Below are 12313 nucleotides of genomic sequence, written 5' to 3'. Positions count from 1 at the left end.
GACATCTTGTGGGATGTTCCAGTTTTAATCTTCACAAGCATGTTCGCTTATATATAAGTCATGGATCTTATGATTGTCCAAAATATGAGTCATTGTAGACGTCGATACGTAACTTAATGTGTCTCATTTTCTTGGTTTATATTTCTTAAGAGGGACGATATAAATGGTTGTCTGACTTTACATATTTTATCAGATACGTTTCTTGATAATGTATAACTGGTTTCAATTATTTATTTGACATTAAGCCAATCTGTCATTTATTGCAAAGTTATGTTGAAATATTTCATAGTTACCTCTAATATAATAATATCCACATATCATGTCATAGACAAGTTATTATTGTTATAATGAGTGTTATGACCAGTGGAATCTGTTTCGTTGGATAATCGATCTCTGGCGTTGACTTTTTATATTAAATTTAAGTGAAAAATTAAGGTCAATATTTCAGCCATGTCGATATCTGTATAGCCTACGAGTAATTATAAACTTTATTAATCCACATGACCCCTATATATATTCGTGGATAAATTAATCTCATCAATGTAACAAAACAAATTTCCCTGATGCATATAAAGCTGCACTTGGTTCAGATTTGCCATTGAACAACATATCCATGCAGCTACAAAAACATTTGTATGTTTATTTATATGATCCATGAATTGACATGTACGATTATACAGCGTCATGTTGTAAGCATTGGTTCATGAATCTAGGGGGTAACCAAAGTTACCTGCCAATATTGTATAATGCTACCTTTCAAGAGCGAACAAATACAGAGCGATAACAAAATTGAGATAACCATAACATACTGTAAAAGTTATACTCGATGCCATATATGTTACCTGTAGTTGTATTATGTGTAAACATTCATAAGCCTCTTCTCATATGACTTAAGTTTCTTGCCCATCATGCAGTGAGAGATAACATATGCCCTCATGCCATGTGCATGTTATACTTAAAACCGATGTGTGTACATCGTAGCTCAGGGCGAGGTCACTTATCAGTCAGCTTTGTTTTGCAGGAGAAGTGTACATGTATATTACATGTTTAGGCACTGAAGATTTAATTACACCCTTGGCGACCGTCCAATACAGAGGTCGTTGTGACACCACTTGACACCCAATACAAGCTCGTTTCAGGTATGAGTGTACTATAAACGATCTGTTTATCATAAATTACGTGCAGATATTCTGCTGGAGATAATATGTGGAGAATTCGTAAAAATTCTCAATTTTCGGATATTTAAATTATTAGCAATCAATATTTCAACACTAATTCAATAAAAACATTATGCATCAAACGCTACCAACAGTGCATACTTAAGGAAACGACCTGATAATGTATGCGTTTGGCTGAATTGTAGATAGTTGTACCAAATGCTTCTCATCACATAAAGATTTTCTGAGATTTAAAGAAACATAAAGGATGCACATGCGCGTATGTAGATCTGAGCACTTCGATATGAACATACATGTTTTTATAGCACACAGCAGCGACGATGTGCATAGCTCTCTTCGAGTAAGGTGTAGCGCTGTCAGCATCTATGTATGTTACACTTGTGTCAAAAACAAAGCAAACACAATACGTTTTTAGAAATAGTTTAATTTTTCGAAGGTTTTGAAGAAATGATAATAATACAGTAAATGTTGAATCGTACTGGTACATCAGCATAAATCAATGTTATATGTCATCACTTAGATTTTCTTATAATGGATTTTAGTAAGAAAAAGCACCATTGGTCATCTCCCTTTGATTACGACTCAACGTCTCAAGGAATTACATGTGTTGTCCGATTTCAGTACCTCGTCTTGTTGTCCATATATCATTCCTAAATAGTGCGTTAGTTAAAATTTAACGTCGCCTCGGCATTGTTTCCGTCATATTACGACTCATTCATAAATAGCCGGTTAGTGTTGCCATATTTTGAAATACTGAAAGTATAACAAAGGGGTATAACTCTTTTTTGAAACGTTGAACGAACGACGCTCTGCTGTTTCTACTGCTGGCTGCTACGTGCTTCTACAAAGAATTACATGTGCGTCCTCTTGGAAGAGATAAATATCGCATTTAATTACATTTTTGATACTCTATTCGTCGATAATATTGAATAGCGTGATGTATTTTGGATGGTTGTTGTTGAACGCCACACCAAGCAATGTTCAAGCTATATTACGGCGGTCTATAAATTAATCGACCCTGTACTTAAGAAAGAAAGCTTGTTCTGAGTATGAGTTAAGTTACTTGCCCATAATGCAGTGATAGGTAATGTATGCCTTCATGTAATGTGCGTGTGATATCTAATTATCACTGTGTCTCGAATCTACCCTTTTCACGGTCTAGTGACCTCTCTGGGCCCTCGCTTTATTTCCGACACCGCTTTGCAAATTCCGGCGTTCGTCGTTGTTCAGTGTCATTGCATTCTGAAGTAGAGAATGAGCGACCCGACCATTTCATTCTCTTGTGATTTAATGGCACTCATCAGAGTGTTGAGTTAATTAACTCATGTGGTAATTGGTCGCAGCCGCTTTAATTGGTTGCTTTGTGAATGTGTTGTTTTAGCTACTCTCATTTTATTGCTGTAATACAGTTGCATAGTGGGGTATATATGCTATGCAGGCACGTAGTGGTATAGGGGAGATAACTCTGATGGGTAACTCTTCACGTGCGAGGTGCGTCACATGTATGGAACTTCACGTGCTCGCCGGGGCCAGCCATCTTAGACGATATGCATGACTGTAACATTCCTGAATAAATATTGGAACCAACCATGACTTGTCATACAACGGATACAACACTGGCAACGAGGATCGTTCATGAATAGAGGTTACAGCATTTTTGGAACGGACACGGGTGATTATCAAAGTTATTTCGTGTGATTGAACGGCATAGTCACGAAAATACAACTAGATTGAGAAATCTATTGAGGTACGACGTCTTTGCAGTGCGTTTTGGATTGTACGTACATCGCTAATATACCTGTAGGTACGGCAATAGCTTAAAGCAAGCACACTCGGAATCATTGTACAGTAATATACTGTATTGATGAATCTGAGCGATACTATCGAAACACACCCGCCAGGACCCTCAACATTTGTTGACATTATTGTATTGACACAGCGTTGATATATATTATACTTGAAAGAGGTTATACTTGTCACAATTGGCATACCCTGACGACAGAGTAAACACACTGAAAGCACTGTTAGGTCAATCTAACCGATGGGTTGGTTCAGTTAATAATTCAATTTCGTTCACACCCTGTGTATTCATGTAATATTATATTCATGACAATGATATTGCAAGATATTGATAACAATAGGCAAAGTGAAAGTATATCATATTGTTATATTCCATGAAGACGTCAATGGACTTTATCATAATGCACTTGGACTTTGTTTTGCATGCAGCTGTACAAACGCGATTAAAGTTTAATTTGGCTAACCTTAACAGGTTCTATCAATATGACTTATTGTAAAAATGGTAATGGCGGATGGAATGCCCATAGGCAGAGTTTAAGGCATTCACTCCAGGTTAAATATATGAAACCCATTCCTTGAGTCCTCACTCACTCACTCACTCACTCACTCACTCACTCACTCACTCACTCACTCGAGAACAGTAAACATGAAAAGAAACTGTCAATACTGTTGTGCTAACATCTGCATGTGCGTTAACGTACATGTAATTTGCACGGTTGCGCGTGGGTTGTTTTAATTAAAACCTATTTCAAATCATTACAAGCATATTTTGAAATATTGACTGTTTAACCTTTTGTGATAGCTTAATAACCTATTGTCTTCAAATGAAGATTTACTTAAATTGCACACTCAAGAAGTTCCTAAAGGCTAACCGATACGGTAGTATTGGAATGGGTGCAAGGGCGACACGCCGAACTATTACATGACAGACAGACAGACAGACATAGTTTATTAAAGTGTCACATGGCGTGAAACAATAAGAATACATCATATTAAATTTATCATACCATCCAGCCTAGCTAGGCTTATGAGACACTATTTCTTTGTTGTTTGACTGGTTCATTTTCATCACTCTGGGGGAGACGGGTAATTAGTGAGTGATCAACCAACCGATTACTTACCGTAATTAAATCCCCTAAAAGCGTGGGCCAAATGGGAAGTAGGCCAGTGGGGTGGACACCGATTTAGCTACTCTCCTTTTTTATTACTGTTATACAGTTGCTAAGCTAATCAGCTTGTATAATTGTATATACATGTATGTCTCATGGAAAGAAGAGGAAGCTTCACACAGAGCTAACTATCATGTCACCACTCTTATATCATCATATGCATGTTATTCGGGTTTCAAAAGCAACACATATTTACAGTAGAGTTTCGAAACAACATTTCCCATGGCTAGAGCTACCTTAGAATAAAAGTTATGACCACTAAAACTCCCGGTTCGGAGAAACGTTTTCCTATTGCAATGGGACCAGAAAGCCTAACTAACCTAAAGGTGATAGGTATGTGAGTTGTCACATGACCAAGACTAGAAGATGTTCAATAACTAATATTGCCAAATGATACATCGTTTCAAGTTATTTTATATCTGTTGTTTTATAATCAGTTTAAACCATGTGTGAAAATGTGTGCCACAATAAAGTATCTTCGCCTTAAGTATTCAGCATATATGTTATCTATTAGATATAGAAATAAGAAAACGGTTCCCTTATACCTTAAGTTTAAAACCAATAGGACTGTCATAACATTTTCCTGAAGCAATCTTGGTCAAAAGAATCCAACATGGCCGCCACCAGAAGACATAGAAAATGTTAAAAGATTGTTTTCGTGTACCTGGATATGAATAAAACTTTTTGGAAGCCATGTACCCTAAACATGGCTAAAGGGTGTGACCAAACATGACCAAAGCATTCTCTTCACAATTGACTCTCACTTTGTGTGAGTTCATTGAAAGCCCATTCATCAAGCCTATCGGAATGTGGAAGGGGGAGGTTCTCAAACGACAGATGACAGGAGCGTGTGTATGCCTAAATAACTCCATGTACTGTACTTTGTTTAATGATTTGTTTACAGGCCGCCGAGTACAGCTGTGCGGCGTCAGACAAAAAAAAACACTTATAATGCAAATTAAGTGAATGAAGGGTGCTACCTGTAGGGCAGGATATGCCTGCTCTTTTAGCGAAAACCTGGAGTCATAACTGATTTTCAGGGGTCCATTCATATAATTTTCACAGCTTTATTGTCCTTCGCGTCAAAAGTAATCTGTTTCGGTGGATAATTAAAGTGCAAGTATCATAAAACATAGTAAAAGATAAAAGATATTTCTTACATCTTTATGTAGCCAGTATGATGTACAATGCGATAGCCGAGAAAAAGTGTGAAAACGTTATGTTAGCGTTGTTGCGGTTAATTAAAACTACGCTTTTTGAGGTCGGTATTTGTCACAACCCACACGAATTTTAAAAGCGCTAACGAGGAGACGTGGCTTATAAGCACAGTCGGCTAGGCCTGTAAGCTGATTGGATATTACCACCAGCCGGGCACAGAATATACGCAATCGTTTCATAAGTTGTTGGGAGACCCATGTCGTATATATAATACTGGTATGGATTCCGTGTTTGTCACGGGTATGGCTTGTGGGTGCGTGTAAGTAACCTTGATTTAAAGTGAATTATATAATTTTAACATCGTAAGTATTCGCATGAAAAAGACCTATGTCGTAGGCAAACTTTCAATTATTCCAGTATGGATGGCCAAACCATGCTGTTTATTGTCAAAATATGATGGTCATCTTATGTCGGTGTGATGCATATTGGGTCACCAGCTTCGAAGATACATGGTGTTTAAGCCTTAACATGAATCATGCTTCATATAGATCTCACCTGGCAAATGTATTGGACTTCTTATACAGTGTACTAACAAACATGGAACGAATCTGACCAGCGGGCATTCGGTCGTCATAATACAACATCTTAATGATGCATAAAACAAAAAATAACAATAGGGACCTGCACCAGTTTATGCTGTGGTCCCAGTGATAGTCGGTCCGTCATCTGCAAATCCATTGATTTATCGGCATACAAGTTTTGTCTACGGATATGGATATATATTGCCTTCACAGTCATCTACAAGGCATGAATCTATAGCTCTAATGTGGGCCAATACAAAATATATACGTATACGTTATATGCAGCCGCTTCTTGTTTTGGACGAAACAGGAACTTATCTTCAACCTTCAATTTGCTGCACATAAAACTGAAAGCGTTGAACATTTCCTTGTATTTGCTCGTTGTTTATTCTTCCCTTCATCGAACGTATATTTCACAGGTTTGTACCTACAATTCTTACGACATATATAAGGCAACTCATAACACGTTCTGTAATCGCAAAGAATGATAATGTCAATTGATCAAACATTTGTTTTCACTTACTATAAGATATGATCAACTAATAACCATATCAAACAAATATCCAATAGTTATGCTTCTACGAGACCTATTGATCTAATTACCAACATGCTTACTGACGATTTTATATGGATCATTTCATGCTTACAGCTGTTGACATGGAACTTTATCAAGTGTTTGCAGTAATCCTGTGCACACAATGTAAGTATGTTTGAACGTATTGAATCATTGGTAAATATAACATAACACTTTAGTTCACCTAACTAAAAGGAATTGACGGTGTCGCGGTGGAGGCTTTCACATTTTCCACTCCACCCCAACCCCAACTCCCTCAACCACACCAAACCGCCATTCTCCCCGAACATATAAAATATTATAATACAGGACAGATTGGGAACGGTGTGTATTGGATATTATATTCTTAATTATGAATTTCAAGATTTTCTCAGATACATATACATGTATTTAATTATTATTTAATCATATTGTCCACATGCATCTTCCCGAGGCAAGAGAGCTAACTGACTTTAAAAGTCCAGTTTCCACCCTTGCCGAACTAGGCTGGAATTCCTGGGCTCGATCGTAGCGCTACCAGTGGCTATTACGAGTTATGCCCTTTCTAGGGCTCCCCTATGGACCAATCAGATTCCACCTCTCGTATCACTTGCATTTGATTCAAACAAAAGGGCGGCGCCCAGTCAGGACGATCTGGTCGATAATCAAGATCTAAATTGTGATAAAACGGGTCTTATATCGCGAAGTGCATCAAATTACGTGAGCACCTTGATTAAAACCATGAACAGATTTGGAAAATATCTGTTGACAACGATTTTGCGGTGCACATGTTTTGCAAATTCTGCAATCGACCGAAATCTTCATGACAGTTTACGAACCGGATTTCGAGTTCATTGCGCGATTTTGATTTGACTATGCATAGACTCATTAGTCCAGCCAAAATCTAAGTCCATAATATCTACCTAGTTCGGCAAGGGTTGAAACTGGACTTTTGTAGTCAGTTAACTCTCATGCCTCGGGAAGATGGTCCAAATGAGGCTGTTGGTGTGAATTTCACTGCGCTAGGCGCACTCCTTATGTACCACGCCCAACATTCCCATAGATATGTAGTCATTCACTGTAGTCACAGTTTCACATTAAAGAATAATAATGGTATTTTACTGTTTTGAACATTGTATTTACATATGGCTTCAACGTTTATCTATAAGATAACAACTATTTCTCCATGTGATATTATTTCGTGAACTGTAGAAACGTGCGCATTTAAGTACGTAGTTCCCTCAAAAACATGTCGTAACATGGGAATTAATTCCCGTTTTGTTTGTAACGATAGACTGACTTACATTTTGATATTAGAACACTCCAGTAGACGGCAGTTCGATTTGCGTACTGATTACAAAATGAGGTTTCACATATCTGAGCGATAGGAATGACAGAATTTCTTTGATATGTCGAAGAGTTCAGTGGCGGATTCATGTATGTCATATGAAGTATGTACTTGGAAAAACTATCAGCGTCTAATAGATTGTTTTATTCATGCTATATGTAATACGACTTTCACATTACATCTTTAAGGTATCTTCATTGTTGATAGTACAGACAATCATTGCCTGGTGTTATCGCAGTCCGGGGCATGTGAGGAATGCTATATTGGATGGTATGGAGCTTACTGTGACAAGATGTGTCAACACTGTGACACGCGTGGATGTAGCAAAACAACAGGAGTTTGTCTTCAGTGTCAAGCTGGCTATTACTCTACCAACTGTTCACTGACATGTCCACCTCAGTGCAGAGAGAGATATGGTGACCGTGAGCTCTGTGCCCGTACAACAGGGAAGTGTCTGGAAGGCTGTAAACCAACATGGTGGGGGGATAAATGTGAACAAAAGTGTGGAAAACAGTGTAGTGGTTCAGAGTGTTTCTTTTACGATGGTTCATGTGCATCTGGATGCAAGGACGGGCTTTCCGGGTCTCACTGTGACAAAACCTGTTCAGTGGGATGTCTACATGGCAACTGCAGTCAGCTGGCGGGTGTGTGCCTTCATGGATGTAAAACTGGCTTCTATGGGCGCTCCTGTGACAGACATTGTACTGATAAATGCCATGACAGTGATTGCAGGACAGGGGTTGACGGAGACACTCCTCTCTGTACCCACGGCTGTGTACCTGGCTCGAAGCCTCCTCTCTGCGATAACCCTTGCCTAACCAACTGTTTATCCTGCACTGAAGCTGGGGTGTGTACATCGTGCAAGGCAGGGTTCACAGGAACTAGCTGTGAGAAGAAGAAATGCAACTGTCTTGGTTCCGGTTGTAGCGATGACAGAATTTGCGATGGGTGTCTTGATGGCTGGCAGGGACAGACCTGTGAGTTGGCCTGCTCTCAAAACTGTCTCAGATGTCAACAGAAGAGTGGGAACTGCACTACATGTCGCCAAGGTTTCACATATGATGGAAGAAGTCAATGTACTTCCGTGATCCCTGGTAAATGAACCTATCAATGTATCGTATATGCTGGTATCGGTAACTCAGTTGACTAATGTTTGAGAGATTAAGTTATCTTCATATTCTAGCATGTACCTATAGATGTCTATTAAATAAGTGTGGTTTTCCGCAACATAAATGCCTTTTACTTTTCGCTAACTACGTCACATATATGATATATGTATATGGTTTTGAAGGTCAACAAGCACGTAGTTCTTTTGGAATGAAACCTATCTTCAAATGTACTTGCAGAAGATATTACTTGGTACGAACAATTGAGATCTGTTTCTTTTATGTGTTGCTCATTTTCTTACAGCAGCAACCACCAAAGCCACAACTGAAGGGCAAGAATCAAATCTTCCCGTTGTGATTATATCCATCATAGTTCCTCTCCTTGTAATTGTTGCAACTGGGTTTTGTGTCCTGTAAGTTGATTGTTATTTTCTATAATTGACTGAACATATTCCCCTATTCTTTTATGGCATAACGATTAAGTGTTTATAAATGAGTGAACATTAGATGTCTGGACATTTTATTTTAAGCCGATGGGTTCGACAAGAAATTAATACTTTCCGGGCTTTAAGCCAGTCAGAATGCAGCACAAAATTCTGTATCAATCTGCAGTGTAAAAAATCTCAAGGATACTCACAAATACTCTTAATAAATTATCCCAACAGTTAACACGATGTACAACATGCTGACAAATGTTGGTTACTGTGTCACAGTAGGTGCTGCAGATTCCGAAGATGTATCCTGCCATTATCCGAGGAACACGTAAGGGATGATAATGCACCTTAAGATGTGGTAATGTTAACCCATGTCATAAACATTTCGTTCTGACGTGTTGGTTGGTTTGTTGTTTAACGCCGCACTCAGCAATATTCCAGCTATATGACGGCGTTCTTACGTGTAATGAGTACATGTACGTACTGTCTATAATTAAAAAAAACATCATCAATTTTGATATTCGTACAAAAACTGTCGTATTCCTGGGTAGACATTACCGTGGTTCAATGGACACCCAACAGTGTCGTCGCTTTGAGGCTGAAACAATTCCTGTGCGACGTTAAATTAAACGCACAGATTGTCGAAGCAGGAACTTATAATTTAAGATCACTTTTGTTTCTAGCGATGTCCAACAACAGCAAAATCTAAATGCGAAATATGTTCATTTATTCGATTCCATTGCTCCTACGCATTAATTTTGTTTTTAATTGGGAGTATATTGACTTTTTGTCTACCTATAACAAGCAGGTCCACATTAAAATGCACTGAAAACTTGATATGACAATTTATCATCAGGTTTCACCAAAATTAATGTCACGAGTTCAGAAAACTACACCGATCAATCAGTAACCATACTCACAGACACCCTTGAAGAATATATTTGTTTCATATTTTTTAGACGCCGAATTCGCCACTATCCAGGTTGAGCGAAGGCAATAGCAACGAATAGGTTGGTAAAGTATATGTTAATTATTTTCAGCTAACTCAATAAAAGGTCTTTATCTTGAGAAAATCATGAATTGTAAATACGTCAGCGTCCATCGACCAGCATTTAGAATGTACCACCAGGCTTCCATTGCTCTTGAATCCCGATCACCAGGCCAGTTAACGGGATACGTGTTAGAAAGGATAGTCAGTGTACCCTCTCCTCAGCGTTTTCTTGAATTCAATCTGATATTTTCAATTAATTTTCTTGGATCATCAAGATGTGGCACGGGGTCCTGCGTACATGTCACAAATCTGGTGAAATTAAGCAACGTTCGTTGCGGTAACTGGATGTCTACATGTAGGTGACCGTGTCCGGCAGCTTGACTTCTGAGAGGTCCTTAGGCTCCGTTCCTGCCCCAACACACAAACACATGTGGTGTATCCTTTGGCAGCAAATAGTGTAGGCGTAAGTCTAGGGTTTCTTTAATGTGAGAATTGACTTACATTGGATTTTCTGGTTTGTTTACAGGCTGATGTTGCACGGCAGAGTACTGCTGTGCTGCGTCAGGCGACAAATACTTATTTTTGTGTGCATATTGGATGACATATTGTATGAATGACTAACATCACTGATTTTCAGTGGTACATTCATGTAATTTCCACAGCTATTTGCCCTTTACGTCATGAGGAATCTATTTTGGCAGAAAATGTAGACCGGTTATTTTCTTGCATTGACATTTCATGTTTACAACATGTAACTATTCACTAACTCGAATAATATTTCTGAGGCAAACACTGGGTTTCTTTCATACCATCCGGAAAATGTTTTCAGCATTAACTACGACCAGAGAACAACGAATTTCCCAATCTGATATAAAAGTGGAATAAACATTTTCAGTTTTTTTTGCTTTTGTTTATAAATATTTTAAATCCCTATTTGTTATCAAGCGCAAAATGCACGTAAACGTTACACAGGATAGTTCGAAAAATATACAAAACATGAAGTTGTATACATTAAGAGAATATGTCATGTTTATTGCTCACCTGTAAAGAGATCAACCGTTTGATACAATACGATCCGGGGTAGAATAGGTCTTAAGCAACCCATGCTTGCCGTAAAAGGCGACTATGCATGTCGAAAGAGGCGACTAACGGGATCGGGTGGTCAGGCTCGCTGACTTGGTTTGATGCATGTCATCGTATCCCAATTGAGTGGATCGATGCTCACGATGTCAATCACTGGATTGTTTGGTCCAGACTCGAATATTTACACAGACCGCCGTCATAGCTGTAATATTGCTGAGAGCGGCGTCAAACAACAAACAAACTAACAATAAAAATACACCTTCATTACACATTGTGTCATATGAAGGAATTATTTTTGGAATCAGTTCGTTATTCGAATGAAGCCGTTGGTAGCACTGTGCAACTGTACTCTGCAACGTGACAATGCAAAGAGAGTATACGAAGCAAGTGGTTGGATCCAAAGCAGGGGGCGGTCGGGTAGCCCAGTGGTTAAAGCGTTTGCTCGTCACGCCGAAGACCAGGGTTCGATTCCCGACATCGGTACAATGTGTGAAGCCCATTTCTGGTGTCCCCCGCCGTGATATTGCTGGAACATTGCTAAAAGCGGCGTAAAACCATACTCACTCACTCACTCATAACAAAGCACGCGAGAGTGAAGGGGAGGGGGTCATGGAATCGCGCTAATTTTAACATGACGACGCAAGTCAGATACAGCCGACAGACCTTTGCCAGACTACGTCAGTGATACCACCAGAATTGGGACGCGAGAAACAGGGCACGAAATGGTAGACAAACATATAACCACCACAGAGGGGGACCGCTTTTTGCGCAACCGCTTCCTGGCGGTAACGTCATTGGCGTTGTCTGGACTGGGATGCCGCATCAGCAGACACAGTGTCAGGACGAGTACGTGCTGCATAAATGATGGCCTACAGCCCCCACCGCAGAATGTTGTTGACTCATGAACATGGG

The 12313-nt window shown here is 39.1% G+C and overlaps 1 protein-coding gene across 1 annotated transcript; it reads left to right on the top strand.

Annotated features, from left to right (window-relative positions):
- Positions 1-444: 444 nt before the first annotated feature.
- Positions 445-10202, top strand: LOC124136216 (multiple epidermal growth factor-like domains protein 10). Its single transcript, XM_048399590.1, has 5 exons — positions 445-1139; positions 6536-6586; positions 7976-8881; positions 9198-9306; positions 9607-10202. Exons 2-5 carry the CDS (start codon positions 6544-6546, stop codon positions 9677-9679), a joined length of 1131 nt encoding a protein of 376 aa, XP_048255547.1. The 5' UTR covers positions 445-1139; positions 6536-6543; the 3' UTR covers positions 9680-10202.
- Positions 10203-12313: the final 2111 nt, after the last annotated feature.

Source organism: Haliotis rufescens, unplaced genomic scaffold (genome assembly GCF_023055435.1).
Source record: "Haliotis rufescens isolate VD_foot unplaced genomic scaffold, xgHalRufe1.0.p SCAF_2, whole genome shotgun sequence".
Lineage (NCBI taxonomy): Eukaryota > Metazoa > Mollusca > Gastropoda > Lepetellida > Haliotidae > Haliotis > Haliotis rufescens.
This window is presented reverse-complemented; position numbering and strand designations above follow the sequence as displayed.